The 27,658-nt window shown below is 38.5% G+C and overlaps 1 protein-coding gene across 1 annotated transcript in view; it reads left to right on the forward strand.

Annotated features, from left to right (window-relative positions):
• Nucleotides 1-27,658, forward strand: part of KLHL7 (kelch like family member 7) — a 50,118-nt gene that overhangs the window by 20,678 nt on the left and 1,782 nt on the right. Inside the window, exons 5-10 of the mRNA XM_074195464.1 lie at nucleotides 652-827; nucleotides 2,909-3,083; nucleotides 10,509-10,651; nucleotides 19,501-19,741; nucleotides 21,593-21,794; nucleotides 26,182-26,279. Of these exons, the coding sequence (XP_074051565.1) occupies nucleotides 652-827; nucleotides 2,909-3,083; nucleotides 10,509-10,651; nucleotides 19,501-19,741; nucleotides 21,593-21,794; nucleotides 26,182-26,279 (1,035 nt within the window). The remainder of the gene's footprint in view (nucleotides 1-651; nucleotides 828-2,908; nucleotides 3,084-10,508; nucleotides 10,652-19,500; nucleotides 19,742-21,592; nucleotides 21,795-26,181; nucleotides 26,280-27,658) is intronic.

Genomic DNA, 27,658 nt, shown 5'->3' on the forward strand with positions numbered 1-27,658 from the left:
TGGAATGGAAGCTACTTGAGGACAGGGTTGTTTTTTGCTTTTTCTTTCCATTCTCAGAACTTAGTGTAGGGTCTGGCATATTGTCATGTTCTTATTGATAGATTCATAAATTCTTTTTGTTTTGAAAACAATCTTTTAAAAAAAATTTTTCCCCCTTAATTAAATCTTTTCTTAGAAACGTCAATACCAGAGTTAACCAATAGGAATCTCACCTTCCTTATCGTGTGTGTGTGTGTGTGTGTGTGTGTGTGTGACTTCTAGGATTAAATTTAGAACCTATTATTTGAATCCAAGTCTTGTTAGTTTGTTTTAGCAAAAATTTGAAACAATTAAGGGAACCATGGGGAGTGGTGTAGTAGACAGAACACTGTTCTAGAGTCAGGTGGACCTGAGTTCAAATGTGGACTCAGGCACTTGATAGTTATTAGCTGTGCAACCTTGGGCAAATCACTTACCCCCATTGCCTTGCAAAAACTTAAAAAGAGAGAGAGAGAAAAACTTGACCCCCTTTTTCTGTTTTGAAAATTAAATCTCTGAAATTAATCTCCACTAGCCTAATTTTCTTTAAATCTCTGAGCTTTCAGTATTTCAGAATGGAGGCTAATGGTTGTTTTCCTTTACCTTTTTCATTTTTTTTTTTGCTATCTATAGGTATAAGTGTTTTAGCTGAGTGTCTTGACTGCCCTGAACTGAAAGCCACAGCTGACGACTTCATTCATCAACATTTCACTGAAGTTTACAAAACGGATGAGTTCCTACAACTTGATGTCAAACGTGTCACCCACCTTTTGAATCAGGATACCCTGACTGTGAGAGCAGAGGATCAGGTGAGACATCAGTTGGAGGGAGGAAAGAATCCTGTCCACTGAAAAATCACTGTATTGGTGGTGGGCCTTGATCGCAATTCCTCATTGAAGCATTATTTAGTCTCAGAATGTGAATAAGATAAACATGGAAAAGAAGGGATAAGGAAAGATTGGTTCTATGTTGCATAAGTGGAAGGTATTCCAAAGGCATGAGAAATGGAAGAAGAAATGAGTTTTAAAGAATTAAGATAGACTAGAAGGTCTGATTAGTCTCCATTTATATATGAAACTAACTTGTATATGAAACTATTAATTTTCCCAGAGCAGCTTAGTGGCATGGTAGATAAAGCAATGAACTTGGAGTCAGTAAAACTTGGGTTCATATCCAGGTATTCACATGGACTATTTGTGCCCAACCTGTGGTGGAGCATTCCAAGCTCATATTGGTCTGATCAGCCACAGTCAGATACACTATAATTTGTCTCAAACATAGTCATGTTGTTTTGGTCTTCTTTGATCATGAAGGACAAGAACCAACCAAATAAACCAACCAACCAACCCATCCTTAACAGGTCATTTAATGATTCCCATCTTAATAATTGTACCTAGATCCCAGACTTGTGAAGATCAAATGAAAAATCCTATGGTTGACTCTGCCAATCTTGAATCACTCTCCAAGTACCAAAATGCTATCTAGAAACTTGAAGGTTTACAAAGCACTTACTTCACAGCAACCCTAGATAAAAATATAAATAGTATTATTTCCCTTTTGCATCTGAGGAGTCCAAGAAAAGGGGAATGACTTTTCTAAAGCCTCAGTATGTACTTAGGCTGGAATGTACCCATGGCCGGATGATGCTGGGAGTCCTCAGCAGGGAGCTCTGTCCTGTGCATTTCCATAATTGACAGCTTTTCTCTGAGGCCTTTTCTCTTTTGGGGAACTAGGAGAACACATAGGAGGTGACCAAGGCCAGTGGTCTCCCATCATACAATGTTACTTGCTTTATATTGGGAACAAAACTGTCTTCATTGGGCCTAGATTTTTACCAGCTAATGATGACCATCACACCCACACCCTGTTTATTAAAATGTCAGATATGTTGCTTTACATGATACAATAGTTCTGAAAAGACTGAGGGTTCATTGATCTTTTTTGTGAAGCAAATTTTTTCAATGCACTGAGAGTTCTATTTAAAGTAGCCACATTAAAGATTAAATATCTCTACATATATAATATAAATTGATACCTTCTAATTGAAATTTTTCATTAAGTAGAATTTTTGCCTCTTGGATTTTAAGGTAGAGCACATGGATATTATCATTATTTATAATATATAATTATATATATATATTATATTTATATCATATTTTTATTTTTGTATTATTACATATGTGTATAATATTCATATATTATACATATAAAATGTAATTACATAAATATATATTATATGTTATCAAATCATAATTAAGTAACCTTTGGTTTGGAGATCAATATATGGTTTGATTTCATAGGCTTAGTGGAACCTTAAGGAACAACCTCCTTAAAGATGGGATGTGTAGATAGAAGTAAAGGCTATTGTGATCATCATAGTAACTGACCTTTATTTCACACTTGAAGATTTACAGAACATTTTATGTCCATTACCATTTGATTCTGACAGTATCCCTAGAAGGACACAACTCTAGGGATTATTGTCTGCATTTTACAGATGAGAAAGCTAAACTCCAGAGAGGCCAAGTATCATTGCTAGTGTCACAGACCATCCAAAACCTACTCATTTTAAAAACAACAGCTTCTAAGGAAGGCCCTGCTAGAGAAGAGCAGGAGGAACTGGGATTCTACTAGATATTCCAGAATAATTTGTGGTTTGATTTTCTTTCAGCACAAACTAGATTTACTTTTAGAAATTAGTTTGGGTAAACCAGCATCTTACAAGAAGTCTAAAATCTGGAAATGTCCCACATGTGCTTGGAGGTTCTCTCTACCTCTAGAGCCTCCCATGTACACTGGTGAGGAGCCAGCAAAGCCTGTTGGGAAGTAGTGTTGCTCCAGCAGAACCTTAACTGTGTTTTCTCATTATTCTTTTTCAATTCAACTCTAGGTGTATGATGCTGCAGTCCGGTGGCTGAAATATGATGAACCCAACCGGCAGTCATTTATGGTGGACATTCTTGCTAAAGTCAGATTTCCTCTCATATCAAAGAATTTCTTAAGTAAAACGGTACAGGCTGAACCACTCATTCAGGACAATCCCGAGTGCCTTAAAATGGTGATAAGTAAGTAAGTTGCCTTCATATCCATCTATAAGCTAAGCCATTTAACCAACTTGTTCATTTCTGTTCATTAAAGAAATATTTATTGAAGGTCAACCCAGTGCCTTCCCTCAAGGAACTTGCAGTCTGCAAGAGAGAAATAGCTTGTATATTCAGATAATAAGTCTAAAGCACAGTGGAATGTAAAGGTGGAGAGGTCAAAGGAGGGAGAGATTCCTCTTGGCTACTGGAATCAAGGAGTATATCATTGAGGGAGGTGGAATTTGAGAAAGACCTTGAAGGATAGGTAAATATTAGGTCAGCAGAGCAGCTGGGAAGGCTATCCCAGACAGAGAATATAGTGTCATCAAGAGTGTGGAAATTGTTCAAGTACAGGACAGAGAAATGTCTGATTGGGCTAGGAAGTGGCTTCTATGAAGAAGGTTAAGTAGGTTAAGAGCTAGATTGGAAAGCTTTAAAGGCCTTGGTCCCAGACAAGGCAACGAGACAGGCTTCTTTGACAGTGATGACCACTGCAGGTCTTTGGACAAGGGAGTGTCTTGGTCAGAGCTATATTTTAGTCAAAACATTCTGGTAAGGAGTATATAGGAGAGGATATAAGGAAGAAGAGACTATAAGCAAGACGTTTGGAAGGAGAGTGGGAATTTGAATTCGGCAGATAGCACTGTTAATGACAAGGAAGAGACAAAATTGAAAGGTGCTGGATGTGAGGGGGTATAAAAGACTCAAAAGCCTGTAGACAACAACCAAGATTATGGTATGATGGTCATATGATCAGGGAAGTCTAGAGGACAGAAATACTAAGTTTGAATAATGTGAATCTGGGTAGAAATAGGCCACAGCCAAATAAAAATCTGTAGTTGGATAGACAACTTGGGTTTGGGGGAATTCTTTACATGGCAGTGATTGTAGGAGGGGGCAGAGGAGGCAGTCAAAAGAGTGTGGGTGCAAAGAAAAGAAAAGTTAATAAATGGACATATGGGAATATCTACTTGGAGGGGATGAGATAAGGTGAGGAAGACAAATGAAAGAAGATAAATATGGTATAAGGAATTAGGAAAGGACAACCAAGGTGATAAAATATCTTAGAGACCAAGGAAAGAGAGTATCTACTAGAAGGTGGGAAGCAACAATTTCAGATGCTACAAAGAAACCAAAGAGAATAAGAAAACTCCACTGAATGAGCAAGAGTAAAAATGGTAATAGATGACATCTTCCAAGATTGGAATAAAAGATCATTCGAGATGCAAAGATGGGTTAAAGTGGAGTGAGAGGTTGAAAAATCACACAGAGGCTATCTTATCCCATAATACAATGGGAGCAGGGGTTTTTAACAGAGATTAAGGAATTGGGGGTAGAACTGAGAGATTTGAGAACAGTGGGAAAAGTTTAGAAAAGACTTGACAATTTACCTATCATATAGCTGGGATTAGAAACTGAAGATTTGTTGTTGCTCAGTTACTGTCAGTCATGTCCAACTCTTTGTGACCCCATTTGGGGTTTTCTTGGCAGATATACTGAAGTAGTTTGCCATTCCTTCTGCAACTGCTTTTACAGATGAGGAAACAGAGGCAAACAGGATTAAATGACTTTCCCAGGATCACCCAGCTAGTAAGTGTCTGAGTCCAGATCTGAACTCAGAAAGAGGAACCTTCTTGACTCCAGGTCCAACACTCTATCTACTGTGTCATCTAGTTGCCTCTGCAGATGTGTGAAAGAGTCTTTCTTTGCTCCAATGTCTTGGGGTTCTTTAATGGCACCCTACTTCCTGGCAGCAGGAGCAGAGAAGGCAAAAAAATCAGAATATAAAGATGCCTTGGTCACCAACCCAGAGGAATGAGTCATTGTGAGGCCTTAACAAGAAGTCCCAGACTCTAGGACAAGAAACTGAAGGAGTGACTCTTATAGACCAATTTCTGTCATGTCTAGATAGAAACAGGGCCACTAATGGCAATAATTCAAGCTCATTTCTGACTTCTCGACTTAGAAAAGTGCATTAGGATATAGGATGAAGTGAGAAAATTGCCATGAAATGATGCTGTTCATTACTCTGTGTCCCCACTCTGGCTGCGATCCCTTTTAAGTTCCTCAAAGAGAACTCTCCTGGAGTTCATCTAGGGTGTGATGAAAGGAGCTTGCAATAAGTACAATATTTTTTGGTAAAGATAGGCGCCCTTTCCTGTTTCTCTGATCAGCCTAGAAAATAGCATGGATACAAAAAAAAAAGTTCATTTTTTAAATAGGTCAAATCTCATAATTGATTGAAACTGACTTCAAGGACAGAACTTTTTCTTATTTCTTTGAAGGCAAAAAAAAATCATGTTTCAATTTGCACTCAGAGGTCATTGGTTCTTTCTGTGGAGGTAATTAACATTTTTCATCTTGAGTTCAGAATTAGCTTGGATTATTGTATTGATCAGAGTAGCTAAGTCTTTCTGAATTTATCATCCTTAACATATTGATATTATTATATAAAATGATCTGATTCTTTTTGCTTCATTCTGCATCAATTCACATAGGTGTTTCCGGGTTTTTTCTGAAAGCATCTTGCTCATCATTTCTTAAAATACAATAGAATTCCATCCCCATCTTATACCATAAGTGCACAGCCATTCACCAACTGATGCATCTCCTCAATTTCATGTTCTTTTCCAACACATGCAACAAAAACGCTGTTCTGAATGTTTTTGTACATATAAGTCATTGTCCCTTTTCTTTAATCTGTTTGGGTTACAGACTGAGTAGTGGCGTTGTTGGATCAAAGGGTATGTACAACTTTACAGTCTGTTGGGCATAGGTGCAAATTGTTTTCCAGAGTGGTTGAACCGGTTCACAACTCCAATAGTGTCCTTGTTTTTCCACATTCCCTTCAGCATTTGTCATTTTTCTTTTCTTTCATTTTAGTCAATCTAATAGATATGAGGTGCTACCTCAGAATTGTTTTGATTTACCTTTCTCTAATCAATGGTGATTTCAAGCATTTTTTTTCATGTGACTATAGAAAGTGTTGATTTCTCCTTCCCAAAACTGCCTGTTTACATCCTTTGACCATTTTTCATTTAGAGAATGTCTCTTATTTTTATAAATTTGACTCAGTTCCCTACATATTTGAGAAATGATATCATTATCAGAGAAACTTGCTATAAATTTTTTATATTACTTTATTTTTCATGGTACCTTTTAGCAAAATGTAATTTCCCCAATTATCTCTTTTAATTAAGTCTGTCTTTTCTTTGATTTGTGTGATTGCCACACCAGATTTTTTTTTTTACTTCAGCTGATGGCTAATAACTTCTACTCCAACCCTTTATTTTATCACTGTGTTTCCATTTCAAGTGTTGCCTCTGGTAAACAACATATTGTTGTATTCTGGTTTCTAATTCATTCTGCTATCCAGTTCCATTTTATGGGTGAGTTCATCCCATTCATATTCACAGTTATGATTACTTTGTATTTCCCTCTATCCTATTTTCTTCTATTTTATCCTCCTCTTTTTTTAACCTGTCCTTCCTCAAAAGATTGATTTGATTCTTTCTATTGCCTACCTTAATCTGCCCTCCTTTTTAACACATACATACACAATTGAGTATAGAAATCTATCTGACCCAACAGGAAAGGTGGAGATGGAGAAGATGAAGGGAATAACAGAAGTAAATGTGTGTTTCTGTCTGTGTGTGTGTGTCTGTGTGTCTGTGTCTGTGTGTCTGTGTCTGTGTCTGTGTGTCTGTGTGTATTCTTGAACCAATTCCAATGAGAGTGAAATTCAAGTTTCCTGCTACTTCCCTCTTGTTTTCCTCTATATTGTAAAGGCTTTTCCTTACCCTCTTCTTTTATGGGATATAATTTTCCTCATTCTTCCTTAGGAGAGATATCTTTTTGTTATACAGTCCTAGAACTTCCTTGTTCTAATAAATAAGCCAAATAATAAATAGTCCACATAAACATACCTTGTCTAACAATCAAAAGCCCTCTTCGACTGAATATTCACCCTTAACATCTTTGTGATGCTTTGTTTTTTCCATTTGTGTAAGGAACTAGGAAAACTACTGACTCATGGGTAATTACAGACTTTAGAAGTTTATATCAGTCAGCAAGCATTTTTAAGCATCTGCACTCTGTCAGAGGCTGTACTAGGTGCTGAGGCTACAAATACACAGAATAGAACAATCCCCCCTCTCAGAGAACTTCTAATCTGCTAGGTGGAGTGATAAATTCACATGTAACTAAACCATTCATTCATTACAGATATGACCTAAAAATTCTCTGATGTCTTTAACCTTTAAAGCAGGAGACTTTCCTTGTGGTTGTCATTCAGGAGATTAGCTTTTTCATTATTCTTTTGCTTAAAATACTTTTTGATGAAGTGACTTTTGTCAGTTGGGTCAACAAACATGCATTGTGAGCTTTTCTGGAGCCAAAGAATACTTGAAGTCATCTTTGGTTTATCCTTAAAAGTTATCATCAGGCAGTCTTATCCCTGGTCTGAGTACCAACACGATACTTTGTGCAGAGCATCAAGGTTGGATACTTGGCCCTGCCTCCAAGAGCTTCTAGGCTGTTAGAAGCATTGGATAGCATTTCTTGGCATTTGAGTTGTACCACTAAAATTTCTCTGAGGTTGGTTCCATTTAGAACAAAGAGCATTGTTTCATTTAGCAAATTAAATGAATCTCATTAGCAGTGGAATATGGACCTTTACGTAGGAGTCTTTTTCAGATATTTGTATTGAGCTTTTCATCAACATAGCATAAATTTTGATTATGTAATGTTTATCCTAAGAATTGGTGCCATCATATTTAACAGTCTTAAATACACTGAATCAGTAATCAATTTTTTGTTCAGATAGTTTTAAAATTCCTTCTACTTGAAGGCACTGAAATACAGTGAAAGGAGGGTCAGATTTGAAATCATCAATTCAATATTGGGTTTGAACCCTAACTCTTGCTTGCCAGTTGCTTCATCTAATCAAATAAAGACTTTGTACTCTCTGAACCCTTCCACCTTGAAACTTCTATTACTGACTTACTTTTTTTCTATCATTTTGAATCAAGAGAAATATTTTGCCAAAATAATATTCTTTACCATTCCAAGGCTGCCAATGAGAAAGTAAGCTGCAATTTTCCACTGCCTATAGTAGGATGGCAAAAAGAATGAGTCAGCAAGCTTCTTTTCCTGCCCTCTTGCTTGTCCCTCTGCCTCTTTATCCATCTGGTCCTTCCCACAGGCTAGGGGTATAGTGATGCTAACCTTTCTCATTACATTCAACCCTTTATTAAGACCGAAGTAGATAGACAACAACTACTCCAAGTATAGATTATGACAAGGAGGCCAATCTGGCCTCATCAGAAGTGTCACTGCAGCTTGACAGAATGGGACCCATTACTGGCAGATGGTCCTAGAAGGATAAATCTTATTCCATTAAGGGCACAGACTAGAGGGCTGAGTGAAGACATGTTGCATATTAAGATATGCTCCAGTGAGAAAATCTGGTGGAGGGCATTTGAGTGCAGATCAACAAGGGAAGAAACCGAGTGAACATCTTAATCAAAATAAGCTATAAATCACTTGAATAGAAAGAGTAGATAAGGGCAACTTGGTGGTGTAGTGAATAGAGCACTGACCCTGGAGTCAGGAGTATCTGAGTTCAAATCTGACCTCAGACACTTAATAATTACCTAGCTGTGTGACCTTGGGCAAGTCACTTAATCTCATTGCCTTGCAAAAAAACAAACAAGAGAGTAAATAGAGGGATTTGGAAAGATTAGAAGCCTGGCATAGCAACATGATATGCACTAAAGTCTGATCTCAGCCCAAAGGAGGTCATGTCCCATCTGGCACTTGCTACCGGGCCTAGAAGTGATAGAAACCTGGGGGAAAGTGAATATTCAGTCTTGGGATTGGTTTTAGAGAAGGATAAAACCAGGAAGAGTATAATGAGTGTAATGAATAATCAAGATTTCAGGGGCCTTACAGAAAGTTTAGGTGGGGTCCCATAGATTGGAATGCTATAGAAGAACTCAGTTCAGGAAGGAATAGGGAGCTCTTGGGAATGAAATTTTGATGACACAGAATCAATTTTGATAATAAAAAGAGGGGGTCGGGGTGGCTAGGTGGCATAGTGGATAAAGCACTGGCCTTGGAGTCAGGAGTACCTGGGTTCAAATCCGGTCTCAGACACTTAATAATTACCTAGCTGTGTGGCCTTGGGCAAGCCACTTAACCCCATTTGCCTTGCCAAAAACCTAAAAAAAAAGAAAAAAAGATGGGGTAGTCTAAAGAGATAAATGTGGAACATACAGGGATTAGTAAATGAGCTTTTTAAGAAAAGATATAGAGAGAATTTGGAGGCAACAGAATGTTGCCTGAATCAAAAAAAGTCAAGATGTAATCTTGTCAAAAGTGCCACAACTGTCAATAGTCAGAGATGAGCAGTGTTGTTCAGTCATTCGGTCGTGTCTGACTTTTCATGACTCCATGGACCCCAACATACCAGACCCTTCTGTCTTCCACTGTCTCTTGAAGTCTGACCAATTCACTGTTTCTGTGATTCTATCCATGCATCTCATCTCCTGCCATCCCCTTTGTCTTTTGCTTTCAGTCTTTCCCAATATCAGGGTCTTTTTCAATGAGTCCCATATTTCATTATGTGGTCAAAGTATGCAAACTTTGTATGTATTTGTATATACACATGTATGTATACATGTGTATGTATGCAAACTATACATACAAAGTAGATTGAAACTTAGGCTTTGGTATTTGACCTTCTAGTAGATAGCAGAATTAATTTTTTTAAATATTGAGATATTAAGAATATCTTGCTGCCTCCACATTGGTCTCCAGGCCTGGACTACTCAAATTCTTAAAAAACTGACCTAGGATGACTTAGTCACTTTTGGCAATCTTTTGAAGATAGTTGGAAACAAATAGAAGAGATCATGTTGTATAAGGATCATTTGAAGGGATGGTGCTTGTAGGACTTAGAGAAAGCTCAGAGACATGTGATTTGAAGGATTATTGTGTAAGACAGGATAGGATAGGAGCTGCAGTGAGGCAAATTTAGGTTTGTACACTTAGAACTGTCCAGAATGGAATGAGCTACAGGCCAATGATGTAAAGGTGACTGCCACACCCCCCATCTCCCATTCAGAGGTCTTCCCATTAAGGCTGATGTTCATTGTTGGGGCAAATTAGAGATCCCTGAGGCATCTTCCTGAGGTTTCAGAGTCAAGACTGTTCCAAGGGTGGTAGCAGACTCTTAATTTAGCTGCATTCCTTCTACCCAGCCCCTTCTTCCCTCTCCCCTTATCCAATTTTAGAGGAAAACCTATGAGAAATGTGAGGAAATGTAACATTGTAGCTACAATGCTCGGTTTTCAAAGGGTTCCAAAAATCTGAAATTCTTAGCAGTAAATAGTCATCTTTCTCTAGGTGGAATGAGGTACCATCTGCTTTCCCCAGAGGATAGAGAAGAATTGGTAGAAGGTACACGGCCTCGAAGGAAAAAACATGATTATCGGATTGCCTTGTTTGGAGGATCCCAACCACAGTCCTGTAGATATTTCAATCCAAAGGTAACTGAATTATCTTCCCTTTCACCCAGGGCTCATCTCAATCTTGACATGGAACAGACATCTGTGGCATCTGTGGGCATCATTTGAGTGAACAAATGAGTGAATTTCTCTAAATCTTTCTCCCTTGTCTTCAATGATATTTTAAACTTCTCCATGGTTTTCATCTGAACTTACAATTGTGTTTGTCTGAAATAATGAGGTGGAATGGGGGGGAGACCATTATAGTCCCCCTTTTGTACCTTTTTGATGAGAGTATTAGTGGGTCAGTCTCCATCCAAAGCATTTCTCTTGTGCCACTGTTGCGGTCAGTCTGACCTCATTAACAGCCAGGAACTAATTGGGAAATATTGCCAAAGAGTAAAGCAGACTTTATCTCCTTCCCTTCCCCCCCCCCCCACTATTCCCTCCCATAGAGATCAATTGATAGGTGGGATTTCCAAACTATTCTTTTTCTTTGTAACCTCCAGAATGAGGAACAAAGTGGGTTTCTTCTAGTAGTGACATGTTTGGCACCTTCAGCACTAGGCAATCCATTTCCTCAGGGCCCCTAAGAGTTGACACCCTAACAGATTGGTTTCTCCCCTTCTTTCCCCCTCCCCACCCCAGTACAACTGGCAGGCTCCATCTGGTTAACATTCATACTGCCTTTACATGCTCAAAAGAAAGTTTAGACATAACCATTTGGGGACATAACTGTGCAAAAAAAATGATACATGAGATTTGAAGGGGTTTTCAGAGATAATGAGGGCTTTGGAGACAAAAAATAAAGTTCCATACAGTCAGTTCACTGGTCTTGTATATGTTTCTTCCAACCACTAATATCTACTGTCTCAATTCCAGTGTGGATAAAGCTATTGGAAATAATTGCATCCCTGTAGGATTAGAAAGCCTATCAGTGAAGCTTCTCTTTATTAGGAGCCAAAAGGCCAAGGACCCTGCTGACATCTAATTTTAGGTGGAAAGAACATTTAGGAATCAAGTAAAAATCATAAAAGAATAACATTAGAAGGAACCATAGCAAATGGCCAGAAAAGTTCTCTCAATTGCTCAAGTTATTCCACCTGCTTCACTGGGAGGAATACCCTAAATCTAGTTTTCCCTGGGGCCGGAATGCTTCTCAGCACAAGGTTGGCTTGCCAGTGAGAGGACTGAGAGGAGAATGCAAAGTTGGGCAGTCAAGAATTGGTCTTTCAAAAATGTGAATAGGACTGGAAATGTGTTTGATGAGATGAACTTTGAATTGTGTGATTTTCCCCCATTTTTCTCTCATTGCTTTGTCAACTTGGAAAGAAATACCCATCATTCACAGCCCCAGGAATGTGAGGGAACAACTCCAAGGCTTCCTAAGATTGTGTTTTTCTTGGCAATTTGTATGAGGAATGGAACTTTTACCCCTTTTTACTCCCCCATAGACCATTAAGTCTCAAATTCTCTCTATCTTGGAAGGAAGAAACTCCTCAATGAGCCTCTGATTACTGGGGAGGATGGGGTGTAGACCAGGTCCCCAAAGACTTTCAGTCACAGTCCCACTTCCCCTGCAGCACTGAGGACTAGAAGCCCTTTGAGCCAGTCCAAAGCATCCACCTTTGTTGCTTCATTTTTTGAATACTTGAAGGTTTTTATTTGATCGGTTAAATTCATCTATGTTCCTCTCTTCAATATTGAAAAAGCTTGGTCTCACAATAGATCATTGAAAAGAATGTTCCAAAGCACAAATTATCTATCAGGATCATAAGGTCAAGGATCTAAAGCTGGAAAGGACCTCAAGTCATCTTATTTTATAGGAAACTAAGGCCCAGTGAGATTTCTTAAAATTTGGTTAGGGTCACAGAAAGCATCTGAGGCAAGATTTGAATCTATGTTCTCTTTAATTTTGCAGTACATTAGATGTGTTAAATAATAGATAGACGGTTTGGTTATTTTGTTAGACTCTGCTACTTCCTTTTGGTTTAAGTACCACCACAGAGACATTCTGGCTTCAGTGTGATACAGTCGTTTTAGGAATTCCTGTGCCTTATCAGCCAAGGATGGAGTGACTATTTTCAGCTAAAGAAATTACAGGGAGAATTTACATAATTAAACTATCTAGAATTAGACCAATAATCCTTAAGCTAATATTTATTTGTAAAGGAGATTTTTTTTTAAAAGAAGACTAAAATGTCCTTGCCATCAGTAGTGACAGGGGGAAAGCATTCTATTTTAATTACTGTGTGAAAGTCAGTGGTACATTGTTATGTACTAAGAGTGAAGCAAGTGATGATTCTGTTACCGTATCGAGTTGAAATGCTACCTTTGTTCAGACGCTAGTTATTTTTCTGAAGCCAGCTGAATTTTCCCCTCAGAATTGTTTGGTCAACCAACAGCATGTGTCAGTAATCTTCTCCCCATCCAGTTGCTCTGCAGCTGGAAGTCTGGAACTCTGCAGGGAGGGTTGTTGTACCCGAATCCAAATTGACATGAATAGGAAAGGCAAAAACCTATGAGTGTGGATCCCTCTGGTCTGCTAATGAGCTAACTTCAAGAAAGATGAAGGAGCACAGGCTCATCTTTCTCCCTGGGGAAGACACAGGCTTGTTGAAGATGCCAGGGACTCCAGGTTTATGTCTTCCCCCATCCTTCCTTCTGCCCTCCCCTCCCCTGCTAGCCCCTGAGCACTGGAGGAAGGGCAGGGCTCAGAGTGGGGTGGAGGAGGGAAACTCCTCCCAGGTGCCCCCCCCAGCTATGGAAAAACCAGAAGAAAAGAAACAGTGCACATACACATGGGCTTACATTTTGGGAACTATTTTATCATTAACTACATCATCAATAAGCAAACATTCAATATGGAAAGAACAAAAAGGAGGAATAGATGAGAAACTGTGGACTTCTGCATAGGCATCATTTTCTAAACTAAAATATGCCTAACTTGACTGAAGTTGTTTGGGCCCTTCTAAGGGTTTTTTGGTTTCCTTCAATTAAAAAACATTATTGATGCTTTTAAAAATTTTATTTATTACTATTCTCCCTCCTCCCCCTTAAGAGTAAAATCCTCTCTTTTTAACTGATGAATATTCTATCTTTACAACAATCTTGGGAGGTGGGTGCTATATTATTCCTGTTTTACAGTTTAAGAAACTGAGTTAAACAAAAGTTCCATCACTGTCCTTGGGTAACACAACTGGCAAGTGTCTTAGACTGGTTTTGAACTCAGATCTTCCTGACCCAGTGTTCTCTCCATTGTGCTGCCACCACCACCACCAAGTTTCCATAGAATACATCATAGCTGTCTCAAATGCTCTGCATGGAGCCTTGTTACCTCATCTCAGGATTATGCTATAGAAACCAAGGTAGACTCTTAAGGATCACTTAATGTGAAGTTCACAACCCACTTGATCATATATTGCCTTATGTTATTATTTCATTGCCTCATGTACAATATGAACTCAGCACAAATCCAAATAGATGTGGACCACTGAAAAGTTGGGGTACGGTAATTAAGGATTTATCCTTATCACTTATTAAGGAACTGGATTAGAGTCAGTCATCCCTGGTACCTTAACCATCCATGATTTGGTTCTTCAAGTTTACCATTAAAGTCATTGGATCTTTTCCTAACCCTTTGTGAAATCTTTCCTTTTCCTATATGAAGGGTAGAATGATGGGATTCTTGTGAGTCATGTGAGCTCATGCCTTTTTTTTTTAAGAAATAAATTTTTATATTCTTTATATTTCCCATTGTTTTGCCTACTCCTCTCCCAGAGAGTCATCCCTTAGAGCAGAGCAGTGGGGAAAATAACAGTTCTACTGAAATAGCCTAAATAGCAGAAAAGTTTGACAGTGTTCCCCACCTGTTGTAGGAAGTTTCTGAAGAGAGACAAAGGGAAGTATTGTCTCTTAGCTCTGATTGGGGGGGGGGGGGGGGGAAGCTCATTCTTACAATTTTTCTATCAAAGGTTTTAACTTGGTATCAATCAGCTAATTCAAGGATTAATTTATTTTAACTTTAAGAAATCAGAACGATGTCAAATCCTTAATACTATATAGAATTTTTTGATTTTCAACTGTCTAGATTTTTCTTAATAACAAGAGATGGGGGAAAAAAGCAAAGTTAATTTAATTAAAAACCTCTCTCCATCAAAGGTAACAATACTGAAAATTGAAGGCATTGTCTGCCAAAAAACAGCCAAGCTGGGCGCACAGAGTTGGGCATTGGTAGGTCAACCACTCTTGAAAGCATCTGTGACTGGGAATGGATTCATGGCATAAGATAATTGTGTGAAGCTAATAGATGATATCTCTTGTTGATTCAAAAGCAAATTTAAAAAATTATTTCTTAGCAATGGCCCATAGTAGAGAACTGGCACAGTAGATAAGATGAGGATCCATGCATTGTTTAGGACAGCTAGGTGGTACATTGGATAGAGCACCAGCCCTGGAGTCAGGAGGACCTGAGTTCAAATCTGGCCTCAGACATTTAATAATTAGCCAGCTATGTGACCTTAGTCAAGTAACTTTACCCCTTTGCCTTGCCAAAACAATATATATAGTTTAGTTATTAACTCCTGAGAAAAGGCTCTGACAAAACTTGGTGCCCCTTGACAAGGTGCTTCAATATTTGGCTTCCAGGGACTGTAGTTAAAACTGAATACTTTAAAGGATGGGACAAGGAAAGGTCCTCTTAGCTGTGATTCTTAATTAGTAATTACCTCAAGCTGGTCCCTGGGTGTCCCCTTTGACCTGTTGCTATTTTAGCTGATCTTTAACCACTGGGAAATGTCCCATTTATTTGCTTATGTTAATTAAACTCAATTTTATCCAATCCTAAATCTGGGGCACCTTTTATCTTTGAAGACTTCCCCTTAGTTGGAAGACTTCAAACCCAAGTTGTTGCTCAAAATCCCTTTTCTCCATGGACTTGGGGAATGGGAGTAAGTGGAGGAAACTCTCAGCCATAAAGCTCTGTGGCCTTCCTTAGAAACATTTGGAGTTGATCCAAAAAACCGTTTAGAAACAGGAAGACCATTCCTGTCCTCCAAGGTAATACTTTTATTAGTCATAAAACTATATTACAAATTATAGTTTATTTATGATATTCATGTAAATACAAATTCCAGGGTAGATTAATGTACCACAATTAATTTGGCCATTCCTTACTCAAAAGGGCATCTTTTCTGCTCCAACCAAAAAAATACTACTATAAACATATATTTATGGGACCTACATACCTTTCATAGAATCTTTGGTTTGGATGGTATAGACATTATAATAATTTTCTTTGCATAATTTCAATCTTATTTTCAGCTTTATCAACCGTGCTTTGGTGGGCCAGGCCTTTCCACAGCCTTGATGTCATTGGCAGTAACAGTAGCTGCAACAACCACAATAATCATTTTTATCATGTTTTTAGGTCTATGTTTGTCATCTTTACAATTATCTGGGTGTGAAATGATTGTTTTGTTTTATATTCCTCATTCATGATGATTTGGGACAATCATTAATGGTGGTCAGTGGTTTGCAAATTTTTTGAGGACTGTTTATTCATATCCTTTGGTCACTTAGCCATTTTGGAGATTGGCTTTTGCTTGTACATGGTAGCTAGTTCCCTGTATATCTTGGTTCTCCTACTCTTAAACCCTTCAAATCATTTTTTCAAGACTAACTCCAGGCTACAATTTCTTTTCCCTTTTTGAATTCCTCCAGTATGGTTAGGGTCACAAGCCATTTGGTATTATACATAAGGTAATGAAATAATGACATATGGCAACTGCCGTATGTCATTATTTCATTACCTCATGTATAATACGAACTCTAAAACATTAATATAGGGAGATAGGTTGAGGTGGGCAGTAATTAAGAATTTACCCTTTTGTCCTCTTCTCCCCTCTCCCTCCTCATTGCCTTTCCTTTTTCTTGGGAATTTTCTGAATTTCTTTTTAAATGATTTTGCTTTCTGCAAAGAATCATGTTCCTATCTTAGTAATTAAGAATTTACCCTTCTTTCCTCTTCTCCCCTCTCCTTCCTCATTCATTGCCTTTCCTTTTCCTTGGGAATTTTCTGAATTTCTTTTTAAATGATTTTGCTTTCTGCAAAGAATCATGTTCCTATCTTAGTAATTAAGAATTTACCCTTCTTTCCTCTTCTCCCCTCTCCTTCCTCATTCATTGCCTTTCCTTGTCCTTGGGAATTTTCTGAATTTCTTTTTAAATGATTTTGCTTTCTACAAAGAATCATGTCCTATCTTTCTTTACTAAAGAAGTAATCTGTTCAGCCATATTTCATTTCACTTGGCTCATGTTAGATTGGTCAGATCCCAGCATATGGGCATTAGCTAGGATTCTTGAGGATTCTGCGATCAGGGGTCTCTAGATAGAGGCAAGCTGCTAGGGATCAAAGTGTGAGCTTAATGTGTTTGTCTTCCTTCTGGTTATAATTTTATAATTTTCTTGTGCTTTAATTTGTTAGTACAGTGTAGCAGTCAAATTCTAGTCTTTGGAGCATAACCACATTCTGCAAATAACTTCTTTATTTTGATCACAGGGAAAAATACAAACTATTCTAAATGATTTTTCTTCCTGATCCCTAATGATAAAATCATCATCATCATCATATCTCCTATTTGCATAACCCTTGACATTTTTCAGAGTGCCTCCATAACCATTATGTCATTTGATCACGCTAAAATCAATCAAAAATTTTATTGGCAAAGAAAAACATTTTTCAGCTACTAGATCCCTGCTATTATATTTAACTAGAAAGTCGAGTCTTCTAAACAACTTTAAAAAGCCTAAGTTTCCTGACCATCAGTTTGGGCAAAAGGTGGGGAGATGAGTGTTGGGGGTGGGAGGAACACGAAGATATGTGAGTTGACTTGAGAGTTTCATTAGTTGACTCTAAAAAAATGTTAGCTCTTATCATGTACTCCAGAAAGAAATCAATGCTTTCAATCAGTTGAATGGAAGAGCACCTTGTCGACAACATGCTCTATTCTGGTAATTGGTTTTGCTGTGTTTTTCTCATGATTACCTTAGCCAAACTAGAATGAAAAGTGAATTTTAGGAGGACATGAAAATTAACTCCTTCACCACTGATGGCCAGTCCATTTAGCTGGCCATCACTTGTGTTCTTTCACACCACCAACAGCAGCAACAACAATAATAATCAGAGCAATCTCCCTAAAGTCCAGCTCTGACCAGATCATCTCCCTCTCCTCAATAAAATCCATTGGCTCCTTATCACCTCTGGGATCAAAGAGATATCAGGCAGCTATGTGATTCAGTGTATGAAACTCTAGACTTCAAGATCCTGCTTCAGACACTTACTGGTTGTGGGATCCTGGGCAAGTCACTTAATCTCAGTGTACTTCAGTTTCCTCAGTTGTAAAATAGGCATTACAATAATGCCTACCTCCCAAGATTGTTGTAAAGACAAAATAAAATAATAATTCTAAACCACTTTACAAACTTTTTTTTTTAGGTTTTTTTGCAAGGCAAATGGGGTTAAAGTGGCTTGCCCAAGGCCACACAGCTAGGTAATTATTAAGTGTCTGAGACTGGATTTGAACCCAGGTACTCCTGACTCCAGGGCCAGTGCTTTATCCACTGCACCACCTAGCCGCCCCCTTTACAAACTTTTAAAGCATTAAATTAATGCTACAATTTTTTCCCCTTTTTGGGGGTGGGGAAGAGTTTGCAAGACAATGGGATTAAGTGACTTGCCCAAGGTCTCATTGCTAGGTATTATTAAGCATCAGAGACAATTTGAATTCAGGTCTTCCTGATGCCAGGGCTAGTGCTGTATCCATTGTGCCACCTGGCTGCCCCATGCTACTGTTATTATTAACATTATTCAAAATATCATTAATTGTTAATAATAACTATCCAATTTATCGATGAATTTTTATTTAATTCAGCACCTACAATATGACAGGTACTGTGCCAAGAGATGGGGATAAATAGAAATTAAAATATAGTCTCTACCCTCAAGATAATCACAATTTAATGGGGGGGGGGAGAAAACATGCAAATAACTATGTATGGCCAAGCTAAAGGCTAGATAAATTGGAAATCATTAACAGAGAGAAGGCCAAATCATTAACAGAATGAAGACCAATCAGAAAAGACTTGTAGAAGGTGAGTTTGAACTGAGATCTGAAGAGAACCAAGAGGCAGAGCTGAGGCCAAAGGTAATGCTTGGAGTCTGGAGAGAGGGGGTCTTTTGTTCATGGACAAAGAAGGAGGCCAGTGTTGATGTATGATAGAATACGATTTGGGATGCAAGAGGATTATGAAGGTCCTTGAACACTAGAGGATTGAACACGGAAGGAAGAGGGAGCCACTGCAATTGATTGAGCAGCAGAGTGACATAAATCAGACCTGTACTGGCAGCTGAGTGAAGAATAGATGCTGATGAGGCAGGTAGCCTTGCCAGTAGAAAGCTTCTTCTTTTGTCTTCAAGCATCAGGGCAATCTTGCTTCTTTTGCCAGTTTAATTTTATTATCCAATGATCTTCCAAGGGTATGCAACAATTGGGGAGGGGGTGAGGAGTAAAAATAAGAGAGAGATGGGAGTGGATTTACATTAGAAAACTGATGTTTTCACCATCAAAACTGTGCTTGTTTTGGCATTATAAAAATATAACAGGATGGATGGTGATACATCCAGGATTCTTGAGCAAATCTACTTCAGAGCTAGAAGTAGGTTCTACTCACCCCTTGAATTACCAGATTTTCTCAAATCATTGCAGTTTAAATTGGATACTTAGATTTAGGTGAGCTATTACTTGGTGTTTCTGTATGGCATCATGTGGATTTTTATAAACTTGTGTATTGTTCACTGACCTTCATCTAACTGAATCTCCTCTCCATTACAGGACTATAGCTGGACAGACATCCGCTGCCCCTTTGAAAAGCGCAGAGATGCAGCTTGTGTCTTCTGGGACAATGTAGTTTACATTTTGGGAGGTTCTCAGCTCTTCCCCATCAAGCGGATGGATTGCTATAATGTAGTCAAGGACAGCTGGTATTCTAAACTGGGACCTCCGGCACCTCGAGATAGCCTGGCAGCCTGTGCTGCAGAAGGCAAAATCTATACATCTGGAGGCTCAGAAGTGGGTAAGAACTGGGGGGGGGGGGGGTGTTGGAAGGCTTCAGTAGGCATTTCTGATGTCTCTGCACATAAGTTGCTCTGTTGTCTGTCTTCATTTAAAGCCTCCTGAGTTAAATAATACACCAGCTCACTCTTAGAAAAGATCACAGCTTCCTAAAGCCAATGAATTATCAATGGTTATTCTCTGGAGGTATTTATTAAGTGCCCTCTAGAGACATGGTACTTATGGTACTCTAGAGACTTGCTGCCTTAGGGTTGTCAGCTCAATACATGCATTGTCTATTTTCTTAAGGTTGTTCCTCATTGTAATTTTACATAACAGCCATGTCTATAAGACTAGCTTGGCATAAGCCAATTCCTTCACCCTAAGCTCTTCTTCCATCATCTTGTAGCTTTGTTTTGTGTGGGAGTTCTAAACCATCTATTGTCTGATCACAAAAAAATGGATTCTGCCTGTCAGATGATTGTAGATGCTTCCATTGTAGACCTTCCATGGCCCATGTGGGGTGATGGCACGGAGCTGCCCTCTAGTGTTACAGGGCTTACACTTCTTTATGAGGTCCTTCTGCACCCATCCAGGCATATCATCAGTTGGCTTCAGTTTCTTATTTCAGCACCAGCTGTTTGGAAAATCTACCATGTACTTAAGATTTTCCCCTAGAGTCAATGAGATGAAGATACCAAATTGCCCATGCATAAGAGAATGACAATCAATTGAGAGGGAAAAGCCATATGAGCTACCTTGAGATAATAAGTCAGGTGTCAGACCACTTCTTAAAAAACTATCTGTGGAGGCCTCTTCTGTTTAAGTGTTTTTGTGGCTGTTTTCCTCATTGTATGTTTAGAGCATGGACTCCTTTTCTGGTCTTAAAATTTGCAAGGCCCAGAGGTAGGGAAGGAATTAGGATTCAGCCTAATTCAAGTCCTTCAAGAGGTATTTATTGAAGCATGTCATTCACTGGGCCAAACTGTGGTGAGATAAAGATGTAAAAAATGCCAGGAGACCTTGGGCTTGAGGAGATGACATTCTTCAAGCCTAGCAGAGCCGTCTTGGGGTTCAGAATTCTAAGCTGTCATGGAGAAAAACTTTGATTTAAACTTTGATTTATAGTAATAACAGTGTCAAAAACGAATTCGGAGCTTCTACTGTAGAGAAAATTGCAAAGAGGAATGTCTGGGTCTTGCCCTCAGGGATTTGCAATTCCAATGCAGAAGTGTGAGGAAGTAAGCTTGATCCTAATACACAACCTATACAGGCAGGGTAGGTCAATAAGGACCTTGGATATCAGACAAACACCAAAGATAGGACCACAGGGAAATGTGGCATAATACACCCTTTGGGAGGGACTGTTGGTTACATGTGATACAGAATTCTAAATGATAGGACTTTAAATTCCATTGAATGGTTTTCCTTCTTTCTCATTTTTTTTAGATGTGGGTTTACCATTTGGGCTGTTTTTCCTCCATTTGTACAAACATTGATGGTTTAGGTAGTTTCCTTCATAGACCACTAGCTGAAAGGCGTATTTAACTTTTCTTTTAAAACTAAACAGAAGAATGCTTCTTCTGAAGCTCAGCCACCCACAAAACAGTCTTCCTAACAGATTCTCCTTTCTATATTTTCCATCTGCATAACCATAGCTAGCCATCCTAAAAACAGTGAATGCTGTAGTAACACTTTTATTCTCATCTTGCTGAAATACATGAAATTTTTGTGGCTTAGAAATAAAACTGATTCCCAAACCTTAAGTTTTTTTTCCTCTTGACACTAATGATTTGGCTCCTAGACTCTGAATTCACGCATGATAACTAAACTTAAGTGAAATAAACACTGATGGGGCCTTTTTCTCCTCAAGGAAACTCTGCTTTATACTTGTTTGAATGCTATGATACCAGAACAGAAAGCTGGCATACAAAGCCAAGCATGCTGACTCAGCGCTGCAGCCATGGGATGGTGGAAGCCAATGGTCTCATCTATGTTTGTGGTGGAAGTTTAGGGAACAATGTTTCTGGAAGAGTCTTGAATTCCTGTGAAGTTTATGATCCTGCCACAGAGACGTATGTACTGATCAAGAACTTTTCTTTTTTTCATTTCATAAGCATTTGTTTTCTCTCTCTCCTACCTTGCTCCCCACCCTGTTAAAAAAAAAAAACTTTAACAAATGGACAGACACACGAGCAAAACAAATTCCCACATTGGTCATGTTCAAAAATGTATGTTTTCTGTATCTTGAGAAGTAGAGTTCTACTGTCTTTCAGAGTAGTTTGTCTATAAAATGTTGTTGTGATTGTAAATGTAATTTGTCTGGTTCTGCTCACTTCACTCTGCATCAGTTCATACAAATCTTCCCTGGTTTCTCAGATACCATTCTTATAGCATACTTTGTTCAACAATGCCCCAGTTGATGGCCATTCCTTTAGTTTTTCAGTTTTTTGTTACTACAAAAAAAAAAGCTACTCTAAATATTTTCCAATATATTTCTTTTCTTCTTTTCTCAACTCTTTGGGGGGTATAGCCTTAGTAACAGTATCACTGGATTGGTAAAGGTGCCAAGACAAAAAAAATGAAATGTTCTGCATAAAGAACAGTAGAAAGGCCAGATTGGTTTGTCCATAGAGAGTGAAGAAAAGCCATAAGTAATAAAGACTGAAAGGGGAGACTGACTTTAAATGCCAAACTGAAAAAATTTGTTTTTATCCCAGCATTAATAGGGAGTCAATTAACAAGTATTCTATTAAGTGCTTATTTTATAGTTGGCAGTCTGCCAAGTACTGGGTATACAAAGAAAGAGGCATCGGGGTGGTACAGTGGACAGAGTGCCAGACCTAGAATCAGGAAGACTCAGTTGGGCCCATACATTTAGTACCTGTGTGACCCTGGATGAACCAGGTAACCATGTTTGCCTCACATCTATCAAATGAATTGGAGGAAGAAAAAAAAAATCACTAGCATCTTTGCCAGGAAAAACCTAAATGGAGTCACAAAGAATCTGACAATATAACAAAACAACAACAACAAATAAAAAAGCAAAAAAAGATGGCCCCTGCCCTCAAGGAACTTTCTGTTCCTATGGAGGAGACAATAATGAGGAAGGGCCTCCTACAGAAGGTGGGATTTGAGCCAAGTCTCAAACAAAGCCAGGAGTTAGTGGTTGGGAAGGCGAGCATTCTAGGCATGAGGGAAAAGGCTCAATGCTGGAAGGTACACGATCCTGGTCAAGAAACAGCAATATAGCCAGATCTTTAGAGTTCATGAAGAGAAGGGTCTTCTGACTGCAAAGGCAGGAAGAGAACTAAGAGAGCTGCAGAAATGATAGAGTATGGGAATGGCGCAGTCAGATGAGAACTTCAGTCCAGGTGTGAGGTAATGAGGACCTGGCATCTATGTGAGGAGACAGAAGGCGACATATATAAGCAATATTGTGAAAGTAGAAATGATAAGAACTGCTAACAAATCAGCTATGTGAACAAGTTAAAAGGACTTTGAGGCAGAACTCCTAAGATGTGAACCTAGATTACTGAGAGAAGGGTATGATCCTCAACAATAGTGGGGAAATTGGAAAGAAGGCAGAACTTTGGTGAGAAAATGAACATGTTGAATTTGATATCCTTATGAGACATTCAATCGGAGGTGTCCAAAGGCAGTGGATGATAGAAGGTTGGAACTTGAGAAAAATACCAGAGCTGGACATAGTGAGAGGTAAAGATGGGAGAGCATTCCAGACATGGAGGACAACCAATGAAAAAGATGCTGAATTATATCTATGATATGGCAATCATTTCTGTAAAGATAGAAATTAAACCACTGGTAATCGGTGTCAGATAGGGAGAAGGACCAGGAAAGAAAATCGTCATAAAAACACAGAGAGGAGAGACTTTCCAGGAGAAGAGGGTGATCAACAGTTTCAGATGCTGCAGCAGGGTCAAGAAGGACAGATTGAGAAAAGCCCTTTCCTTTGGCAATTAAGAGATCACCGTTTGCTTTTGAAGATTTAAGTTTCAGTTTACTGCTGAAGTTAGGTAAGAAGTGAGTCAGAGAAGTGATGAGTCAGATCTGTGCAAGTTTTACTGATGCCTTCTGTTTTGGCATCAGTCATTTTTGGAAACCTTCCCCCTTGTGCCTAGAACTGAACCCTTTCTTATAACAAGGAAAACCAGTTCACCAAAAGCCTTCATTCTATGAGCTCATCCAACAATTTTTACAGATCATGCCCTAGAGGTCCCTCACCTTTCCAAGAGCAGGGTTCTACTTCACAATTTCTTTTCCAAGACCATTATTGGTTTTCCACTTAAGGGATTGCATAGCACTAAGAATTTTGGAAAACAATTGCATTTATTCAGTTTAGAGAATATTTTAAACATATGGTACCTAGATGCTATTCTGAATGTGTGTTGAAATAGAATTCAGTATTTTCTAAAGAGTACTTTTTCACAAATACAAACCTGCTCTGAACACATTATCTGATCTAGTATCCATAGGAAAGAAAATCTCTGAATCTAATTTTACTTCTAAAGTGCAATGCAAACATTCCAAGTTACTTTTGAATGAAGATGATCTATTTTGACATATTCCTGAACAGCTTTGAAATGATCATTTAAAAATTTTTAATTCTAAACTGGGGAATTCTGCTAATTGACTTCTTTTTGTAAAATCAATTTCCAAACTGTCAGCTTCTGGGAGTCAACTATAAACCAGGAAAGGGTCCAGTTCAAGGACTTCATATAGAATAGAAAAGGAAGTATATTTATGACAGTTGAGTGTACAATAGAGACAGAGATACACACATACAAGTTTTCACACATGCATACATATCTACACTTAATGCACTTTGCATAATTATGGGGGGGGGAGGCATGGAAATTGAATTTTTGTAATTCAGCCCATTTATGCAATGTGTATTATGGCCTCTTGTTCCAATGCTTCATTGTGGTATGGGGCAGCTTAGGTGGCACAGTGGACAGAGCACTGGTCTTGGAGTCAGGAGGATGGCAGTTCGAATCCAGGCTCAGACATTTAATTCTTACTAGCTTTGTGACCCTCGGCAAATCACTTAACCCAGATTGCCTCAAGTCCAAAGCTATCTCCAGTCAATCTGATTCTTATCTGGCCACTGGACTCAGATTTTCACAAATACAAAACTGCTCTGAAGGAGGAGAAAGTCCCCTTTCTCAGTCCCCCCTCACTCAATCCAATTCATGTGCTTGTCATGGCATCAACTCCCTGATGTTGTGGCCTTCTTCAAAAATGAAGGACAAACATTATCATTGTGGTGTGAAGGTGACCCAGGGTTCTAACCACTGAAACCCAAGTTTTCGCCAACTGTCCCCATCAGGGAAGGCTTTGCTAATTTAGAGAGCCTTGGGGGGGGGTGACTTTTTTTTACCATCCCAATTAACATAGGGCATTTCTTAGTATGCATAGAGTTTGCTATTCTATTTATTTGCAGAGGGACTTCAAAGTTAAAATGCTGGTACCTAGAGTCTTGCATCTATCCTTTGCCTCGGTTCACTCAGCATTCTAAAACTGTTACAAGGTGCTCTCACTACAACACTCCTGCAAGATAGGTAATATAGTGATTGTTAGCCCCATTTTACAGGTGAGGAAACTGAGGTTCAGAGAAGTTAAGTGAGCAGTTGCCTACTGTCGAACACATTTCAGATTTGTCTTAGATTTGTGTTGCATGGATTTAAATTACAATTTATGATTCCCTGGCCATTGCTATGATGTCCGGCCCTATTTACCTCACCTGGATCAAATGTGGTAATGGTTGGAAAAGGACTTTGAAAACTACAAAAAGAACTATATCACATGCAAGGAATCTTCTAGCAAATCTTTTTTTTCTGAAGGAAGGAGTCCTTTTCTAATAATGAATAATCATGCACTACTCTCTTTACTTTGTGAATTTTTTTTTGTTTATTTTTGTGTGGGATTTTCTTCAAGGAGGTCTACATCTAAATGTGACTACAATATCAGTTATGCCCAAGATATAAGGCTTTGTAATTTATGATAACTCCAGCCACTACAAAGCAATCTGGGAACAGTGGGAACAGTGGAACTCAAACCAAAAATGACTTTAGCACAATTCTGTGAGTGAGTGAGTGTGTGTGTGTGTGTGTGTGTGTGTGAAGTTATTTGAAAATAACTGCCCTGGGGGTGGCTGGGGGTGCAGTGGATAGAGGACCAGCCCTGGAATCAGGAGTACCTGAATTCAAATCCTGCCTCAATAATTAATAATTACTTAATAATTACCTTAATAATTACTTATTACTTATAATTACTTAATAATTACCTAGCTGTGTGGCCTTGGGCAAACCACTTAACCCCATTGCCTTGCAAAAAAACCTTAAAAAAAAAGAAAGACCTGCCCTTTTTTTCTCATAGGGTAAAACTTTTTTTCTTCCTCTGATCCAAACACTTAAAAATCTGTTTCTTTTCTCTTCTCAGGTGGACTGAACTGTGTCCAATGATTGAAGCCAGGAAGAATCATGGACTGGTGTTTGTAAAAGACAAAATATTTGCTGTGGGCGGCCAAAATGGCTTAGGTATCTGACTTGTTCATTCCTCCCCATTTTAGAGTACTGAGGAATCTCTCTAATCTGAAAAAATGAAATTTGTGTCACAATCCTTCATAAAGCATAAATATAATTATTAGACCATTGTGTGACATAGCAGGTTTTCAAAATGAAAACTTGGATAAAATATTTTCATTGCAAAGGCTCGCTGAATCTGGGCTAACCTCGCATGAGAAAATCATAAAAGAAGAGATGCTTGCAGATTGGAAATGTCCCTATTTTATAGTTAGTGGAGGAAAGACATCTTAGAAAACTTGGGCAGGGATTTTGGCTGAGAGGAAAGGATTTCAAGGCCTAGGATATATGAGGATGCCATCTGACATCTTGTGTCTAACATGATGGGTTCTTACTTTGTAGGCCATAACTGCCTTGTTTTCTTCTGCTCAGCTGACAACCTTTCTGTTCAGAATGTCTCCTCATAGAGGGAGGGTCTGCAAGGCACAGATACAACCTGGGAAGGAAAAATAGGCACTACCCACTGGAATGTGCCAATGGTTCTGTGATATCATTGAGGCAGTCAGTTATCGCCTCTAGTGATAGAGTTCACAGGCCATCCGAGCCTTCCGGTCTTGTAGAGAGCTCTTATCCAGGTCTTCCCATAAATCCACAAAGATGGTCCACTCAAGGTGCAGGAAAATTTGTTATTTTCTCTTGACATTGTTAGAAGCTGTCCATAGATTAGGCAATGCTTATAGCTCCACATCACCACCAACTCATCCCTCGTGCATCCAGTCCTACATTTCTCTGATCAGTTTTTAGTCCACTATTGCACATTATATTGGAGAAACAGGTTATAAAATCTAATATAATTAATACTATTAAGGTACTTGGCAATAATCAGTTTCTCCTGCTAATCCTAATTCTGTAAGGCAGTCCACCATTTTAGTTGGTTTAATTCCTGTGAATAAACTCTGAATGTGGACAAACCATGATTGGCAAAATAAAAGAAATAATATTCAACTAGGTTTAAAACGGCATTTAAATGTAAATATATGTACATTTATATACATATTATATGTATATATGTATTGAGATAGAAAATAAATGTGCTACTTTTTATTAACATGGATCAATAGAGCATCAGAAAACCTTATTTTAGCCCATAAATTTAAGCTATTGACCAAACTTGACTCAAGATGCATCTTCTGCTCTCCCTTCTCCTGACTACTGTTTTATTAATCATAAAGTCAGGCCAGGAGGAAGTAAAAGAAATAAAAAGCCCTGAATGCTTGTAATCAAGAGATATATTATAATAAAATCCTACTGATTATTCTTCATCCATCTGTCTGATTCTGCCCTGAAAGCCACTTGTCTCTCCATGTTAAAAAGCATTAGCCAATACTAGTATG

Source organism: Macrotis lagotis, chromosome 7 (assembly GCF_037893015.1).
Source record: "Macrotis lagotis isolate mMagLag1 chromosome 7, bilby.v1.9.chrom.fasta, whole genome shotgun sequence".
Taxonomy (NCBI): Eukaryota; Metazoa; Chordata; class Mammalia; order Peramelemorphia; family Peramelidae; genus Macrotis; species Macrotis lagotis.